We start from the raw sequence: 20,274 nt of genomic DNA, 5'->3' as shown, positions 1-20,274 counted from the left end.
CTGGTCTTCCTGGTACTCAACCTGATTCACCTCTGCTTTCAACTCTGTAGAATGGTTGAGGAGGGTGTCCTCGACTATTGGCAAAAGCCAAGAAGCTGGCTGGAGGTAACTGTCTTAAGTCATTTTCTTTGTGAGAAAAAAAATGTCAATAATGTGTTTTTGTCTGAAAAGAACAAATCTTTTTAATGGGAAGTTGATTATGCACTAGCTAATTGCAACATCATTACAGTGTCTCCCTCTATCATGTTAATGCTGAAACAGCATTTGAAACCACATCTGCTGAGCACTCTTGCAGTTGATTCATGGACCAAATATGGTCAGATGCCAGGCAACCCCTTCTTAGGAGCTGGCTGAGCCTCCCCCTTTCTCCTCATTGCTGCAGCTCTCTGTTATTGGAGTGACCCTCACCTACTACACAGCCTCCAGCCACCTCACCACACTTGCTGGGGATGTCACTGACCAGTTCCACAAAGGATTTTGTCAGGTGTCTGTGGACCTCAGTCTTATGGCATTGTGGAATCAGGTATGGTGGGGGACTCAGGGCTACACAGATAGGTACCATGACTGATGCTGTCCAAAGGGCAAAGTTCACAAAAGTTCTAAAAGGTGTGATTGGTTTGTTCCATGTTGTATGACAATGCTCTGAGCTTGCAGATGATGGTGGCCAGAACAGTTAGGGGCCTGGGAAACTTAACTTTGCAAGCTGGGGTATGTGGATTCTGCATGGGGCAGAACTATATGGCTTCATACTCTTTGGGAAGCAGGTGTCCATGAAGTATGGAGAAAGGAGGCCAGTGCTGACACATGTAAGGTGCACTGTGTCTTTCTCCCTTTATCTGTGACAATCCTAGATACAGGTGATCTTTACCAGTGATAATCCTGAGGCTCAAGGAAAAGCCCAAATCTCACAATAGGGGGACATCCAGCTTTCAAGTCCCTGTACCTTAATCCCCTCTGAGGCTCCCATCTATAGGATGGAACATTTTGCCAGAAAGATCAGGCAAACATGTGCAGGACAGGACAGGTAAACCCTAGGGAGGGGTGCCACAGGACAAGGATCTCACCACCACCTGCAGGACCTTCTGCAGGTCCATTGCCTTATGCCGTGATGGGTTTGTGGAAGTTGAACCCACACATTTCTTGTCCTGTTACACCCACAGCTAATACTTCCCTCATCTAAAGACCTCCCTAGACCTCCATTTCTACACCTAGAGCCACATTTCTACACCTAGGGCCACCCCATAGCCTGAATTGACCTCATGTCCCAGGGCTGATTGGTCCCAGAGCAGCCTGGCAGACGGGACCAGTTCCCCTCCAGCCTCCACCTCCCCACCCAGCTTTGCCATTTCCCCTCCCTCTCCTCTTGCTCCTCCTGTGATCTTGCCCTGACCTGGCTCTCCAGTCTGCCATGTAGGGAGGCCTGCTGGTCTTCCTCCACTGAAGCTAATCCCTCCCTTCCTTGCCAAATGTTGTCCCTGTCTCCTTTCATAAGTCATTTTGTTGCAAGCCCCAGGAACTCACTAGCCCAGAGAAATAATATGTGCTCTAAAGTAGCCCACACAGGGGAATATGTGACTTTCTTCTTGAAGGAAAAGAATACAAATTGTCTTTCTTTGCAAATGTCACTAGAACTACAGAGCTTCTTGAATAGTCTTGAGCCCTCCTGGGCAAGAGAGAGTACCATGCATCCCCTAAAATCTCACTGCCCCCTCAGTAGTGCATGAGCTCAGCAAAGGTTCATGATTCCTGGGGCCGGGCACAAATTATGTAGTCAACTTCAGGTCTTTAAAAGGTAGAACCATGATATACAACCTAAGGGTTTTCCTAGCAGTTTAGCTGGGGGACGGAGTATGTGTTTTTACATATACATACATGTATGCATACCCCTCAAGCACAGAGCTTGGTGGTGGTATCCTGTAAGTGAAAGTTATAATAGTAATAACAACTAGGAACGCTTTATGATAACCCTCAAATAAAATGTAGGCCAGACAGGGGTCCTTTCCACTCTGCCCACAGGGAGTTCATAGATGTACTGTCCAATTTCATAACCATGAGTCACATGTGGCTGTTGAGAATTTGAAGTGTGGCTAGTCCAAACTGAGATGTGCTACAAATGTGAAATAATAGGTGGATTTTACAAATTTAGTATGAAAATATCTCAGTAATTCTTATACATGGGAATGATATTTTTTAGATATATTGGTTTAAATAAAATTTCTCTGTTTACTTTTACTTTTTAAAATGCAAGAACTAGAAAATTTGAAAGTCCACTGTAGCTTGCATTTTATTTCTCCTGGCAGGCACATGCTATAGTTCTGATCATGCCTGTTCTCTCCAAGCAGAGCCATGCCTGCTTGCTCTAAGGTGTGACAGTCACAGCTCGTCTAGGCCTTGGTTTTCAGAGGTCATTTTGATTTTCTCTAAAAAAAAAAAAAAAAAAAAAAAAAAATCAGAAAACTTTTCTCCTTTGCCCACATAGTTTTTTAAAATCCAACTTTTATTTCCTTCTCTTCAATTTATCATCTTGGTGAGAACAGATGATATCGTACATAAGAAAGCATCCTTTAGAAATGAGCCCCCTTTAAAAAGGTGAGCTATCTTCTTGGAGCATCTATGGATGTGAATGCCGGTGCTGGATGCAGGTCTGAGAGGCTGAGTTGGATCTGCCATGTCTCTTGCTGTGCTACTTTTGTTTGATCACTTCATTTATTGGATCTATAGTCTCTAGACTATAGAATGGAAATGCTTCTAATTTTTATAAGGATTAAAATGGAAAAATCTGCATGAAAAACATTATTAACTTGGAACGTATTCTGTACATATGAAGAGGAGAGGAAATTAGTCTGCACTGCACATTTTCTTTGTCACCTCCCACCCCATGGTGGTGGTTTTCTTACAATACAGTTCACCCCAGGCTCAGGTAGCAAAATGGCCAGACCTGCCCTGTCCTGATGTTTACAGAAATTCAAGGCCAGAACACAAACCTGGTCTTCCTGAAAATGTTCTAATTTGAACTTCCTCCTGGTTCTGGCTCATTCTCCTCTGCAGACATTGACATTCATATTCCTGGAAGATTCATGGTCTGTATAGCTCCATCAGATGAAGGGACCCTTCATGCATGACCCACAGGTGTGTGCGTGCCTCTGCACTGTCCTATGATTGGCATGACACACTGACCTGCTATGTTTTTCTGTTGCAGCGGACACGATGGCTCCAGGGGATCCTCTCATTCCTGTGGATATTGAAAGGCATTTACCTTCTTGGCTCCCTAAACACCACAGTGTCCTGCCCTTCCATGTTACGTTCCTCTCTCTCCAGAATCTTTGCACCAGTGGTAAGAATTGTCCCTCTTTACCCAGGGATTTCTCAGCTCAGCCATATGTTGGCATACTGTCATTGGTTAGGGAAAAACAAACCTCTCTCAAGATGATTCACCACCCTAAATTCCAGTCCTCTAATCCATTACAGTGTGGATTTAGATAACTGAAAGCAGTAGTTATATCATAAATTATGGTCATAACAATAACCATGATTTATTAAACACTTGCTATGTATTATACTTTCCTACAGCATATTATTTGTACTACTATTGTAAGTAGTTATTATCACTTACTGAGTTTTCTAAGTGTCCAGTGTGGTCAGCAGTGCCTCTTGTATGTTAACTCACTTAAAAATCACAATAAGCTATGGGCAGACCTAGCAGTTTTTCTTAGGAAGGTAGCAAAGGGCTAAGAAAGAGGATGAGGCTTACCTCCGAACCGTAACTCCTAGGAACTTAGTTACTACAACCATGCTCTGCTTCTGGGAAGACCTCTAACCTCACCCTGGCATCCATTTTTCACCTTAACCCTACACCTAAGGAATTCTCTACTAATATGCCAGAAATTATTTTCATATTATTTAATTCACTAGTGTATTCATACAACATCAGTGGAACACAATAGAAAGAAAACAAAAGCAGACAGGTAGTAGTTACCTCTCTGTATGAGTTCTCAGGAAAGCCTGGCTTAACCCCAGGAGATATTAGATCTTCATCCAGGGTGGACCTAAAGTCTAGATTAGAGGGTACAATCCAAGATCAGCAGGTCCGGGGTGCAATCTGTAGCCCTGATGAAGTTCGTGGGTGCTGGTAATTCTAATCTGGTTGCTCTAGCCATACTGGCTCTAGTATAATGTGGGTTCCCTAACCTGCACAGAATAAGTCAGGCTGAGGTAGAGTCTTGCCAGGAGACCTGAGTGAAGAGGCTCTGGCTCTCAGGTCCAGAACTCAAGAAACACACAAGGAATCAAGCATAAGTCTCCTGCTTCAGGGAACATGATCCCCAAACTCTGGTGGTCATGTGCATAGAGGGACAGATTCAGAATAGCAAGGCCAAGACAGCAGACCTTGGAGTCAGAAAGAACTGCTTTCCATCTTATCTGCTCCCTTCCTAGCTCACCATTGTGACCACAAACCAATAACCCAACCTCCACCTCTAGGAAATATATAAATGCTATTTACCTGGGAGGATAATCTCTACCCTTATATGTGGAATTTATCCAGAAACTCAGCTGGTCATTATTAACACCACTGAGCAAAAATTCTTCTATGGAGAGAAAAAAAAAGAATATAAACAGATGTCTATTTATTGTAGGACAAAGTATGAATGCACTGGAACCTAAGAAGTCCAGGTAGACCACTAGCTTAATTTTCTGAACTCACAGATTGAACTCACAGATTGCACTCTCTTCCTTCTGAGTTCTACTAAGTTTGTGTGATTCTACAAAGTAAATAATACTACACTTAGTTCCTGGGTAGGAGCAGGGGAGTTTGGGTGCAGGGCCAGAATGACAGGTGGAGTCAATGGTTCCTGCTCAAGTACAGGACACGGCTGTGGCTGCAGCTTGGGAGGCCCCCAGTGGCCAGGCCATGGTCCACTTACCCAGACCTGTGACAGATGACTAGCTGGTGATCTTTCATCCAGGCTGAAAACATGCTTGTCAGTACCAGAGGTGGATCGAGTGGATGGAGTAAGAAATAAACCATGATATAGATGCAGTCCCTGAGGCCCCAGACTAAGATCTCTGTCTAGTATAGCCCAGACAGTGTGCTTCACTGGAACCAAATTCACTCAGAATTGACTTTTCTATTGCTTCTTAATTGGCCTATTTTACTGAGTCCTTGCTGGATTCTGGGGACATAAAGAAGAAAGGTGCCCCCACATGGCCTCCTGTTGGAGTAGGAGTTGGGGGGGGGATTCCAGCATGGGTGGGGGAAGGGGACAGGCCGCCAATGTCAAAGGCAGACAGAAGGGTATCAACTGAGAGAGAACAGTGGCACCAGGTGGGAAGAGCAATTGGGATAGAGGGGAGCACCTTGCAGAGCTTCTTAGTATTGGAGGGTGAGGGTGCAGATGAGAACAGAGACTCCTGGGCAGAACAGAAGGGATGGAAACTTGCCTTTCAGGAATTGGTCTTAATCCAGGGTGGGCAAGAGCCTCACTCCACAAACTGCTTCTCCAAGATTTTCACTATTTAAAAGTATTTAAAACCCCCCAGAGGAGTCTTCTATCCCAAGAAGTGCTGCCAAGGTCATTGTCTCAGGCTTTTCTCTCTGCAGCTGATGGGGGCCCTACTGCTGGCCACTCATTCCCACCTGTACTGGTTTCTGCTCTTCACCTGGACACTGACATCGGTCACCTTCGCAGATTCCTTCCCCAGGCTGCTATTTCATTTTCCACTAAGAAGCCAAAAAGATTCATTCCACAGCCTTTCTGAATCTGACCAGGAAGACATGGCTCGTTACTGTGGGGCCCTCTTTCTGTTGACAGCCATGTGGTGTTTTGGAATGGTATGTAAACCTGTCCCACACCTTGAAATCAAAGACTGTCAAAGTTCCATCTGCTGTTGGGATGAAATAATCTTTGTCCATGTGGACAGAAAGTTCCAGGCTTTACAGACCAGATCTCATGGGAATGGATCCCAAGGCCCATATTATGGGAATGGGTCCAATGCAGTTAATTTGATTCTGTCTTTGCCTAGAACATTCCAGCAACCCAACACCCACCCCAGGAGGCTACCTCCTCCAGGAAGCCTTCCAGGACCCTCACCCTGCCCTGAATCATCACAACTCTTCTCACTCTGAACTTGACCTCAAGTTGTTACAGGAGTATCTGTTGCCTTGTTATCTCAATCTTTCCATCCTAACGAAGTTTCACTCTAATCATACAAGCTTCACATTACACTTCTCTGGGATGGAGGCCATTTGTGGAATGGGACTGTTTCGTGCCCGCCCACTGATCAGCAACTGGCAAATCTAGTCATGTCACTCAGCATAAACCCCTTTGACAGAGGAGGAGATTGTTTCTAACCATACAGCCCTCATGTAGGACTGACAGAGTTAGCAAATAAAAATACAGAACATCCGGTTACTTCAATTTCAGTAACAGTGAAATTGTTTCATATCAGTATGTCCCCTACAATAATTCAGATACATTTATTTTAAAAATCATTTGTTACTTACAGGAAATTAAAATGGAACTGGCTCTGTATTTTATGTGACCACCCCACTGCTCAGTTCTCATCTGCTCTGCCCAGCTCCTTCCCAGGGGCCACTCTAGGCCACAGTGTTCACATCATAAGGGGTGGGCCAGGGATGCAGTGGCTACAGGTGTTCCTGTTGAAGACTCAGGGTTGGAGTCTTATCACCTCAGCTTCTTTTGTCAATGGAGAACAGCTTACCTGTGAGGTTTCACAGGATACACAAAAACAGTCTTTAAGTGGCTTAAATTTTGCTACTTTGGGTTATTTTTAAGAAACCTGAAGGTATAAAATATTATTTGGTGCCATCAGAATTTTGAGCTAACAGGTATCAACGTGAACTAAGGAAATAAACAACCTAGGGATCCATAAGACGCGGAATCATTTAGATAACATACATGAGGACACAGCAGCCTGCCGAGTTTCTGGGTTCTTTCAATATCCCAGGCACAGGCAGATGCTCCCATGTAGGGCTTCCAGAGGTCACAGTGGCTCGCACAGAACATTGAAGCTGAGATGTAGACATGAAAACACATATCATATAAATAATATTAGCTCCAACTGTTAATTTCCATTGCCAAGTTCATATTGCTGCCATTTAATTTAATTCATGAAATACATTTTCTTAATTTTTTCTTTTTACCAAGCAGTTAATAAAAATTGATAGACTGGCATCATGGGACATAATCTCTATTTCATTGTTTATCAAATTAACAAAGTGTGCTAACAAAGAATTTTTCCATTTTATTCTCTTCTCCAGCTGAGAGGTTCCCTGGTGACTTATTTCCAAAAAAGAAAATCTTCTCACAGTAAATCTCTTGTGAGATTTAAAGATATCACTGCTTACATATGGGTGAAGGCCCTCACTTTTCTGGGTCTGGAAATGCCAAAGCCGGAAGAAGCTCAGGTGATTGCAGATCATGTAAGCTGTGGGAACCTAGTAGCACACTTAAATTGGTGATTTCACTGCAGAATTTTGCTTTGTTATCAAAGTATGATCATGATTCTTTGCCAGATATCAGTGTGAAGTGTCAAATTTTGGTCTCAGCCATAATGGAGCTCTTAGAATTCTCCCTTGAGATTCTAAAGCACTTTGCAATTTACCAAGCACATTCTCTACATTAACTCACTAAATCCTTATAATGACCCTGTATGGTTAGAAAGATGGAGTTTCTGCCCCAGGACACAAATTGTTTTATTCAGCATTTTTGTTGCTGTGACCACAAGACCTGGCAAGAACAATTAGAGGAGGAAAACTTTATTTGGACCACAGTTTCAGAGGTCTGAGTCCACAGATAGCTGACTCCATTGCTCTGTGTTCAAGATGAGGCAGAACATGATGGAAGAATGGTGTAGAGGAGGAAGACAGCTCAGGGCATGGCAATCGGAAACAGAGAGAGAGCTCTCTTCAGGAGGGACAAAATATAAACCCCAAGCCACACCTCCTGTGACCCAGCCAACCCTACCTGCCTACAGTTACCACCCAGTTAATCCTCATCAATGGGTAACAACTCTCATCATCTAATTATTTCCCCTCTAAACCTTCTTGCACTGTCTCACACATGAGCTTTTGGGGGCACCTCATAGATAAAACATAACACACATACACTATATTCTGTCTCCTTTAGTTAGTCATTCGCTTTTGGTATGTGTTACCAGACAAAAACTCCTACCTAAAACTTGGAACCCTAGGGACAGTTGGGTGTAGTCACCCCAGACATGAGTGCCAACAAAGCCAAACAGGTATTTATTTGCACAGTGAATATTCAACTGTCTTTCATGGCTTATATTTATGTATTACTTGGTGCAATTTTGAAGCTTGTCATATGTAAACATTATACTGTAGATTTACACAGGACTCTACTCTGTCTTGTGCTTCCCCACTTCCCTACTGAGTACAGCAATTATTCTTTATGCAAACATCATTAACCAAAGCATTTATGCAAATGTCAGCATATGCACAATATCAATGAAGAGAGAGAGACATAGAGACATGAAGAGACAGGTCTAGTTTCAAGGTCCTGTGACCCCATTGTTCAGTGCATTTTCTAACATAGCACAATCCCTCAAAGTTGGTACCTTTAAATGCTTCAGAAAATAAGAACAATTATATTCTTGAATGCATATACTTAACTTTCTTCCCTTCAGAATTATTACTGGGATGAATTTGCAAGTCTGTTAGATGAACTTCTGATGAAGATTGATGGGTTGTCTGAAAGCCTAGAACTCTCTCTTCCAGAAAAACAACACAGGAGCACAGTGGAGGCAAGAGCAGAAGAGAGTCCTTTAGTGGGTGTTTCAGGCTACCAAGCCATTGAGGTAAGATTTTGCAAAATTATTTTTGTCAGTTTTCTTTAGAGCAAAGGTTCTAAAGTTCTAAAATTGTTCTGAAATAGTTGCAAATAACAAGGTTGATTTGCATGAATATTCTCTAAAGATAATACCAACATAAAATATACTTTGGTCAGAACTACGAAACTGCCTAACAATTTAAAATGTATGGCAAGACTTCCAATTTAAAATGATGGCATTAGTATCCATCTGCCCTATCATTTTTTTTATTACAACTGGAATCAACTCAAAGAGACTGAAAAAAAAGAAAAAGTTCCATCCACCTCCCAACAAAGAAACTAAGAAATAGCTATGAACCAGAATATGACCAGCAATCTTATGAATGACTGCCAAGTACACTCAGAATTAAACTAGTGGGAGAAAGAACCACCACTTCCAAGACAGGACTAAAATCTCCAAATTAGTATTTTTGAAGGTTCCAGCTAAAGACCTTCTTTTGGAATAAAATTTTATAAAGCAAAATGGAATTAAAAGGATATTCCTGAACCTAAGACCACACAGATCTAGGGAGAGAGAGAACCAAAGAGAGAGTATGTGGGAAACCATCCTTTGTGAGATGCTGTCTGTTGATGTGGCAGCTTGGAGGAGGAACAACAACTGGTGGCTCACAGACCTGGAGCTGTACTACTTCAATAAAAGAAAAATCAGCACAGGTGTACACTTCGTGTGCTGGGTTACAATGTGGAAAAGAAAGGTATATCCTTAGCTCCAGTGGTACAGACATTCCAGTGGCAAATTCCCTGAGACCCAGAGAGATGCTCTGTCAGCCCAAGGCATTCATTTTCCATGTCTGAGTGGCAGTGAATGCTCCCTGAACACAGGAGAACAGAAGTGCCTGAAACCAGCTCTTTACCCCAACTATTCCCTGGTCCCAGTTGATAGCTCCTTGGGAAGATGAGCTCTCCAACGTAGACATGAGTAGTAACGATAAAAGTGGATCATTCCGGGGCTGGGGTGGTGGCTCAGTGGCAGAGTGCTTGCCTACCATTGTGTGAGACACTGGGTTCAATTCTCAACACCACATAAAATGAATAAATAAAAATAAAGGTATTGTGTCCATCTACAACTAAAAAAAAAAATAGATCATTCCTGGATCTATGCAAACAGCTACAGGAAAAAGTAAGAAATAAAAATGACCAAATGAGAAAAAGAGGAAGATCGTAACTTTAAAAACATTGCTGCAGATGGGTAAAAATTGTAACCAAGATGATCTTTTCTGTCTTCCTTCCTTCCTTCCTTCCTTCCTTCCTTCCTTCCTTCCTTCCTTCCTTCCTTCCTTCCTTATTAGTTCATTATAGTTAGACATAATAGTTGGGTTCATTTTAACATAATCATACATGCCATGAAATTTACTCCATTTCAGTACCCAGTGCCCTCCCCTACCCTCTCTTCCTCCCCCCCACCATTCCTCTTCTTCTACTTTACTGAAAATCAAGATGTTTTGTCATGAAAAATAACTTAGTGAAAAAAAATGCCTTTTAGAAAAAGGAATGCAAAACCAAGATTAAGGAGCTCAAAGTTGAAATAAAAAGAATAAAATGAAAGATGTGAGAAAAGAAATGGGGGAAACTATACACAAAGAAGAAAAACAAGAGTGATAGGTTCACAGAAAAGAAAGCAAAGGGTATGGATAAAGGTTTTAAAAATTCAATATAAATAAGTTTAACCCCTAGGTGTGGTGGTGCACTCCTATGATCCCAGTGGCTCAGGAGGCTGAGGCAGGAAGATAGTGAGTTCAAAGCCAGCCTCAGCAACATGAGATGCTAAAGCAACCCAGTAAGAACCTGTCTCTAAATAAAATACAAAACAGAACAGGGGATATGTCTCAGTGATAGAGTGCCCCTAAGTTCAATCTCCAGTACCCCAACTTTAAAAAATTAGTATATTTAACCAATAGTTAAAATTGATTTTAGGAATAAAATAGGCATAGAAATCAGTCAAAAGGGTGTAATTAGTGTTTACCCAACAAAAAGTTTACCAGGAAAAAGAATGTATTTAAAGAAAAATTTTTAAGATTTTCCTGGGACTGGGGTTATGGCTCAGTGGTAGAGTGCTTGTCTCGCGTGTGTGGAGTACTGGGTTTGATCCTTAGAACCACATAAATAAATAAATAAAATAAAGGCATTGTGTCCATTTACAGCTAAAATGTCTTTTAAAAAGACTTTCCTGAAATAAAGATATACACTTACACATATTTTCTAGATTAACAATAAGATCACACCCTGCTAAACCCATCATAAACTTTTAGCTCTGTAAGTTGAAATACATTTGATACATCTAAAGTACCAAACACTGTAGCTTAGCAACTTACAGGACACTGTAGAATATCAGCATTTTCCCCTTGAGATCTTGGGGCTGACTGGGAGCCACAGCTCTGGATACAGCTTCTACTGAATGCACTCTGCCTTTGCTTCACTTTAGAGCTGAAAAATCCTAAGTCTAATCATTGTAAGTCAGGAATAACCTGTGTATCTAAAAAGAAACCATATCCCAGGAAAGAAATGGGTTTAAATCAATTAAAACTAGAGAAAGTCCTAAAAAGTTTGTTATTGAACTTAAATAGTAATATATTTCTATTGATAACCAGATCCCTTCTTTCTCCCCCCAAATCAAACCACCTCCAAGTGATTTAGAATTATTTAAGTTACTTAACATTTTTCATTGCTTATCAGTTATTATTTTAGTTAAATCTATTTGAATGTACATGTGAGTTGGAAATCGAACAAATGACCAGACAAATGAAATTTTTAGAGAATAGGAAATACAATGACCAGTTGTGTAAAAACTCAGGGAGAACTCAGTTGTGTAACCGTCCAGTCCTGGGATTTTCTTGTTTGGAAGGCTTCTGATGGTGTCCTCAATTTCCTTACTTGAAATTGATTTGTTTAAATTGTGTATAGCATTCTGATTTAGTTTGGGCATATGATATGCCTCTAGAAATTTGTCAATGCCTTCAATTTTTTTCTATTTTATTGGAGTACAAATTTTCAAAATAATTTCTAATTATCTTCTGTATTTCAGTTCTATCCATCATAATATTTCCTTTTCATCACAGATGTTAGTATTTTGAGTTTTTTATCTCCTTCTCCTCATTAGCATGGCTAATGTTTAATAATTTTATTTATTTTTTATAATGAATCAACTTTTGACAAAATTTTTTCAATTGTTTCTTTATTTCAATTTCATTGATTTCAGCTCTGATTTCAAATGATTCCAAAACCAGACAAAAACACATCAAAGAAAGAAAACTTCAGACCAATATCTCTAATGAATATAGATGGAAAAATTCTCAATAAAATTCTGGCAAATCAAATACAAAAAGATAGTGCACCATGATCAAATAGGGTTCATCCCAGGGATGCAAGGTTGGTTCAACATATGGAAACCAATAAATTTAGTTCATCACATCAGTAGACTTAAAGATAAGAATCATATGGTCATCTCAATAGATGCAGAGAAAGCATTTTTAAAAAATGCATCACTTCATGTTCAAAACACTAAGAAAACTAGGGATATCAGGAACATACTTCAACATTGGAAAGACTATCTATGCTAAGCCCCAGGCCAACAGCATTCTAAATAGAGACAGGTTGAAAGCATTTCCTGTAAGAACTGGAATGAGACAGGGATGTCCTCTTTCACCTCTTCTATTTAACATAGTTCCTGAAACTCTATCCAGAGCAATCAGACAGATGAAAGAAATTAAAGGAATCCAAACAGGAAAAGAAGAGCCCAAATTATCACTCTTCGCAGATGATAAGAGTCTATACCTAGAAGACCCAAAAAATTCCACCAGAAATCTCCTAGAACTAATAAATGAATTCAGCAAAGCAGCTGGATATAAAATCAACACCCATAAATCAAAGGCATTTTTGTAAATCAGTGACAAATCCTCAGAAAGAGAAACTAGGAAAACCACCCCATTTACAATAGCCTCAAAAAAATAAAATACTTGGGAATCAACTGAACAAAAGTGGTGAAAGACCTCTACAATGAAAACTACAGCATGCTAAAGAAAGAAGACCTTAGAAGATGGGAAAATCTCCCTTGTTCTTGGATAGGCAGAATTAATATTGTCAAAATAACCATACTACCAAAAGCACTATACAGATTCAATGCAATCCCAATCAAAATCCTAGTGACATACCTCATAGATATAGAAAAAGCCATCATGAAATTCATCTGGAAAAATAAGAGACCCAGAATAACCAAAGCAATCCTTAGCAAGACAAGTGAAGCAGGTGGCATTACTGTTCCAGACCTTAAACTATACTACAGAGCAATGGTAACAAAAACAGCATGGTATTGGCACCAAGTTAGAACTGTAGACCAATGGTACAGAATAGAGGACACAGAGACTAATGCAGATAATTACAGTTGTCTTATATTAGACAAAGGCGCCAACAACCTGCGATGGAGAAAACATAGCCTCTTCAACAAATAATGCCGTGAAAACTGGAAATCCATATGTAACTAAATGAAATTAAACCTCTATCTCTTACTATGCACAAAGCTCAACTCAAAAGTTTATCAAGGACCTGGGAATTAAACCATAAACCTTGTTCCTAATGGAAGAAAAAGTAGGCCCAAATCTCTATCATGTAGGATTAGGCACCAACTTCCTTAATAAGACTCTTACAGCACAAGAATTAAAACCATGGATCAATAAATGGGATGAATTCAACCTCAAAAGCTTCTTCTCAACAAAAGAAACAATCAGTGAGGTAAAGAAAGAGCCTGCAGAATGGGAGCAAATCTTTACCACAAGCACATCAGATGGAGCACTAATCTCTAGGATACATAAAGCATTCAAAAATATTAACACCAAAAATACCCCAATCAATAAATGAGCCAAGGAACTAAACAGACACTTCTCAAAATAGGATATACATTCAATCAACAAATATATGGAAAAATGTTCAACAGCTCTAGCAATTCGAGAAATGCAAATCAAACCTACTCTAAGATTTCATCTCACTCCAGTCAGAATGGCAGCTATCAAGAATACAAACAACAATAAGTGTTGGCAAGGATGTGGGGGAAAGGCACACTCATACACTGCTGGTGGGACTGCAAATTGGTGCAGCCAATCTGGAAAGCAGTATGGAGATTCCTTGGAAAACTTGGAATGGAGCCACCATTTGACCCAGATATCCCACTACTCAGTCTATACCCAAAGGACTTAAAATCAGCATACTGTAGAAACACAGCCACATTAATATTTATAGCAGCTCAATTCACAATAACTAAAATGTAGAATAAAACTAGATGCCTTTCAATAGATGAATGGATAAAGAAACAATGGTATATATACACAACGGAATATTACTCAACATTAAAAGAGAATAAAATTATGGCAATTGCAGATAAATGGATGGAGTTGGATAATATGCTGAGCAAATTAAGCCAAACCCAAAAACCAAGGGACTGATATTCTGATAAGTGGGTGCTGATCTATAATGGGGGGGCTGTTGAGAATGGAGGAACTTTGATTGAGCCAAGGGTAGGGAGAGAAGGGGAGGGGAGATGGGAGGAGGAAAGTTATTGGAATGAGATGGACATCACTAGCCTAGGTACATGTATGACTGCACATGTGGTGTGATTCTACATAATGTACAACTGGAAAAACATAAAGTTGTGCTCCATTTGTGTACAATGAATTGAAAAGCTTTCTGCTTTTATATAACTGATTGGAACTAATAAACAATAAGCTAAAAAAGCCCTCCTCTCTTCTTTGTAAATTAGCCAGTCTGTGGTCTTCCATTGTAGCAATAAAAATCAGAAAAAGACAGAGCTCCTGAGGGAATCAGAGATCAGGAACTCAGGGTTGAGCACCAGAGCCAGACACATTATCTCCAATGGAGAGTTTGCTTCCCTCCAGACCCACGGAGAGAACAAACCAAGGCAATTCCTCCTGATGGCTGTTGGAAAGGAGGTCACTGGGAGGGAATTCTGCTGGTACACTGTCCTCTGGCTAACAGGTTCTTTACCTCCCATCTTGTTCCTTTAATTCCTTTGTTACTAATAATCATATCTTACTTTTCAAACTCCACAGAATATTATTGCAATAGATGCTGTCATTAAGCTGCAGTACAGAATGTTATTCAAATAGATGCTGTCATGAAGCTGCAGTATGAAGAAATAAATCCATGGCCTGACTCACTCGAGCAGCCGAGTAGGATCCAGGCTCCCCTGTCCAGGCTTCACATACTCCCCCAGGGGGCCAGGAAAGGCCCTGTCCCCAGCAAGAAATGGTATGTTTGGGAAAAATAAAACAAAACAAAAAATCCTTGCTGCACTAGGTTTCAACTCTGGAAGGACCAGCTCTATATGCCAGGGCAGTGGCATGCCACTCCACGCCAGAGCACACACTACATGCTGCCTGTAACCACAGAATGCATAGGACAGAGCAGAGAGCATCAGCACTCCACAAGTTAGCAGGAAAAGCAGACAGCCTGATATTTCAAAAAAAAAAAAAAAATAGGAGGAAAGCAACATTTCCTGTATAAACCTGCTTTTAAAATTATAGCTTAAAAGCTATGCTTCAAGTGAATAAGTAAATAAATAAGATTAGGACTATTTATAAGAAAAAAAGCTAGAAGTCCCAGTCTCATAAATAAGTCTAGGTCATATAAGTCCTAGTCTTAATAAATAAGTCAAGTCTAGTCTTGTAGCAAGAACATCTCATTACACAAATCAAAAAAGTACATTAGGTTTACAAGGCATACATGTGGAAAAGGAGTTTCCTATCTTCAATATCATCCTCCCCAGCCCAGTAGTAGTAATAAGCCCTTTCCCTGGTAATTGGTAAAAACTTGATTTGGGGACCTGCATTCACATTTTTCCTTCAGTGTGGTTTAGATTAATAGTGTCCAATACATTTCATAATTTATTTACAATCTATCTTTATGATACTATCTTTATGAAATTCTTCTTTCTAAAACAACAAAAAACAATCATCTTGTTTGGTGTTGGAGGGATTGAACTGAGGACTGCATACCTGGTAGGCAAGTGCTCTACCACTGAGATACACTCTCAACCAATTAAAAAAAATCAGTTTGGGTTGGGGCTGGGGCTCATTGGCAGAGCGCTCGCCTAGCATGCATGACAACCTGAGCTATATCCTCATCAACACATAAAAATAAAATAAAGGTCTGTCCATTTACAACCAAAAAATAAATATTAAAATAAACCAGTTTTGATAGCTTCCTAATGTGTCAAGATATGTGAGCTCAATATGGTAGAAAGGTGTCAAAGCTGATTTGACACCTGAAGTAGTTGGATGTAACCTGACTTTTGCTGTAAAGATATTAATTACCAACATAGAATAAGGTAAAAATTATAAGATGTTCCCTAAGTAGACGACACCTTACCAGTAAGGTTATCTTTCTTCCCAATCCTCTATTGGTCTTAAACTATAATTTCATTTTCTTAACTTACGACTTAGGCTAGGAACTCAGTAAGATATTAAAAAGGAGTAGCAGGAGAGGATACCCTTTACTGTTCATGATCTTAGTGGGAAAGTTTCAAGTTTATTATCATTTAAAAAGGAGGTAGGGGTGATATGGCAGCCAGTGCCCAGGTGGCAAGAGCATAACATAAGAAAATGAAGGATATACTCGCTGCCAAAGCAGCAGCCCTCATTCAACTTCAAGAAGAAAATAAAAAATTTCCCACCAAATTGAAAATACTGATCAAGATATGTTTAGAGAAACTCTGCAGAATTTATCTCATATCATTAGAGAAAAAGACATTGAAATAGATGCACTAAGTCAGAAATCTCAGACTTTATTGGAAGGTTTATGAACCTCTGGCACTGGACATGAGGTTCCAGGTGTTAGTAGTAATCAGTTTGAGGAGCTCCTACAACAATGTGATGAATTAAAACAGCAAGTGAAAAAAATGGAGGAATGGAAACTAGGGGTAATAACAAACCTCCAAAATCTGTATCATGAGTCAGCCGAACACTAGGAAGACCTTCTTCAACTTGAAGCCCAAGTTTTGGTTGACAGTGGTAATAGTTCTAAATTAGAAGCAGACTACACTGGCCTCATCCACTGTTATGAGCTGAACGAAATCAAACTCAAATATTTTGGGCACAAATTAGGCCAGGTGCAGCAGTGCCTAGGGCAACTTTGCAGCAGCAAAGATCTCTTTTTAGGAAAACTTGATATGATTACACCCCAGCTCTCGTCTACCTCATCACTTACTCCCAATCAGCAGAGGTTGAAGAGCTGAGAAAATCACTGCAAGAAAAAGAGGGCCACCATTAAGGAGCTCCAGGAGAATAACCACAGGTTGTCTGATGTAACTGCTGCCACCTCCAAGAGAGAAAAGAAAGAACATGAACAAACTGATTCCGAAATTAAACAGCTCAAGGAAAAGCAAGATCTGTTACAAAATTTACTGAAAGATAAAGACCTCTTAATCCAAACCAAAAGTGATCAGATACTTTCTTCAAATGCAAAGTTCACTAACAAAGTGAATAAAAATGAGTTGTTGAGGCAAGTAATAACAAACCTCAAGGAGAGAATATTAATTTTAGAAATGGACATTTCTCAAAAGGGAAAATGTAAAAAGAATAGAAACATCCAAAGAAAAGGAAATGGAGTATCAAGCATTACAAGAGATGAACTTGAAGTTCTATGTGATGCTGTGAGAACAAGAGTTGTAGTACCAGTTGATGAAGGAGAAAGCTCTTGCCTTTGAGAAACTTTAACAAGAAAAGGAACAGGGCAAGGATGAGGAATTCAAACAGCTTTTAAATGCAGTTAAATCCATGCAGGAGAAGGCCATTCTATGTCATCAGGAGACAGACCAACTCACCTTGTCCCTAAAGAACAAACAGATGGAAAAGAGTACCCTCTAGCAAGAGGTTCAACACCCATGTGACAAAGAATTACACTTAAATCAGGAGGTACAAAGACTGAGGAGCCATCTTTTAGAATCAGAAGATTCTTACACCCAGGAAACTTGGGCTGCAGAGAAGAGAGGAACCTGAGAGAGAAAAGTCACACTATTGGAGAAAAAGCTACTTTTCTCTTCTAATTCAAAGCATCAAGCCAGTGTGCAGATAGTAGAGTCCCTGCAGAAACAGGTGTGTTTACTCTCCCAAGAGAGAGATGAGAATGCAATGCAGCTTTTGCTCTACCAGGAACAAGGAAAGGAGTATGCCATGTCATTAACTCACCTGCACATGGTTCTAGAGCGTTTCCAACAAGAATAAAAAGCTATGTATTCAGCTGAATTAGAAAAGGAAAGACAACATATAACCAAATGGAAGGAAAAGGCAGAAAACCTAGAAAGAGAGGTATTATTATTACAGGAACATTTGGATGAAGCCAATGGTGTGTTGGATTCAGCAACCAGACTTTCACAACAGTTACATCTAAAGGAAGAACAGATTGAAGGACTTAAAAAGCAAAATGAGCTCCAACAAGAAATGTTGAATGATGCACAAAAGAAATTGATGAACTCAGAAAATGGCACAGAAGGAAAAGTGGACAAAGCCCTAATGAGAAACCTGTTCGTTGGGTTTTTCCATACACTGAAAAGTAAGCATCATGAAGTGTGACAGTTAATGGGAAGCATCCTGGACATTCAAAAGGAGGAAATGGAGCAGTTGTTGAATGGAGATGATGGTGGTGTTACTAAGTGGATGATGGGTTGGCTTGGAGGAGGATCAAAAAATGTCCCCAACACATCTTTGAGACCAATGAGCAATGTCTGTTTAATAGTTCTTTTTCAGAACTTTTTGTTAAATTTCTGGAAACAGAATCTCCTTCATGTGTTCCATCACCGAAACTTTCTGCTCCTGCCATGAAATGTCTAGACTCCAGAGGAAGGAGAAAGGAAGGTGAGGATGTACCAAGAAGTTTGAAAGATGCAGCAGAATTCAGAGCTGGTAAAAGAGCAGCTGTGAATCCATTCTTGGTACCACGTTCTGTGGCTGTGACACTGAATAGTTTAGCTGGACTTGGACCTGGTGGACCTGGGAATCTCCTTTTGAATCCCTTCTCAGACTTCATGCCCACCTTTACACCATTGCCAGTGTCTCCTGACAATAGCGCCAGGGTTGTACTAAAGGACCTTTTAAAGCAATAGGTGATTCTCAAGCCAGAGATGATTTAGCACTTTAAAGAAGCCATAATCACTTTTTACTTTTTCAAAGTGGCCTTTTTGAAAAGAAGTCGTGTATTTGCTGGGCAAAAGAAAAAGAAAAAAGTTGGTATATAGAGCTACAGGTATTTTGACTCCCCCTCCCCCCCATTTTTTTGGTGTGTGTGTTTTTGCTGTAGCAGTTAAAAAAAAATATTTGTGTTTGTTTGCTGTAGAATTTGTTTTATATAAAATTTTGTTCCTGTGCTATCAGGTAATCAATAGCAATAAAAACTATAGCTCCAACCTCTTTTTTTATGATTATATGTGTTAAATTTAATTATATTAAGATGAAAATAATTCATTTATAACAGAAAAGAAGAAAGATCCAACCCATATGAAAAAGATATATACCTCAGAATTTGGGCTATATGCAAACAAAATATGATGTAGCAAAGTTGTGAATTCTTTAGTTTATAAAAGAAAACATTGTATATCTACTAAAAGAAAATTACAGCAGTCTGTGAGCTGGAGCAAGTCTCCAACACTGGGGAAGAAGTCACTCAAGCCCAAGGGAGGAAAGTGGAGGGAAGGAGCCAAGGCCCCATGGAGTGACTGGGCCACTGGGGGCAAGTCCCTGGTGCAAGCCCAGGCCAGGCCCCTGCGTTTCCAGGCAAAACACAACAGTTGGCACGAGCCCCCCCCCCCTTTGCGGAATTCTGAGTGCTTGGGTCATAATTGACACCACAGCACTCTAGGAGGTTCAAAGTGGAGGTGGATACAGACGGAGGTGGCTCACTGAAATTGCTGAGATGTCTTCCTGGTTTGGAGGCCTAGGGTCTGGCTTGGGCCACTCCTTGGGTCACGTCAGGGGCAGCTTGGCTTCCCTCACTTTCCCCAACTGCTTTCAGTTGCCTGAAAGCAAGACAGTTTACACTGCAAGATGAGTTGTCCACACTGCAGTCAGTACATTCAGGAGCTGGTGGTATACCAGCAACCACTGAATGGTCTTTATATGTTTATGGGATCAGTCATCTTTGTTCACCTTTTCCTGATGATGACATGGACCTCGGTGATATCATTTCATCACAACAAGAAATCAACAGACTGTCAATTGAAGTTTCAAGACTTGAATCTCAAGTTGGCCATTAGAGGGATATGTATAGCTCAGGCAAAGGGAACACATAATTCTGATCAAAGTGAAATCTGCAAACTACAAAATGCTATTAAGGTACTTGAACAAAACCAAAGTCAAGACCTTGATAATCATCAAGAGGAAATGTCAGTTTTGTAGAATGCACATCA

General features: G+C 40.2%; 1 protein-coding gene across 1 annotated transcript in view; it reads left to right on the top strand.

Moving 5' to 3' along the window:
• Pkd1l1 (polycystin 1 like 1, transient receptor potential channel interacting) overlaps positions 1–18,097 on the top strand; it is a 145,058-nt gene extending 126,961 nt beyond the window's left edge. Inside the window, exons 47-53 of the mRNA XM_077796442.1 lie at positions 1–105; positions 383–523; positions 3,200–3,334; positions 5,600–5,830; positions 7,280–7,441; positions 8,668–8,838; positions 17,927–18,097. Coding sequence (XP_077652568.1) covers positions 1–105; positions 383–523; positions 3,200–3,334; positions 5,600–5,830; positions 7,280–7,441; positions 8,668–8,838; positions 17,927–18,097 — 1,116 coding nt within the window. The remainder of the gene's footprint in view (positions 106–382; positions 524–3,199; positions 3,335–5,599; positions 5,831–7,279; positions 7,442–8,667; positions 8,839–17,926) is intronic.
• The last annotated feature ends 2,177 nt before the right edge of the window (positions 18,098–20,274 follow it).

This window comes from Urocitellus parryii, chromosome 3, assembly GCF_045843805.1.
Source record: "Urocitellus parryii isolate mUroPar1 chromosome 3, mUroPar1.hap1, whole genome shotgun sequence".
NCBI classification, from domain to species: domain Eukaryota; kingdom Metazoa; phylum Chordata; class Mammalia; order Rodentia; family Sciuridae; genus Urocitellus; species Urocitellus parryii.
Note: the sequence above shows the minus strand (reverse complement) of the source record. Positions and strands in the feature narration are given on the sequence as shown.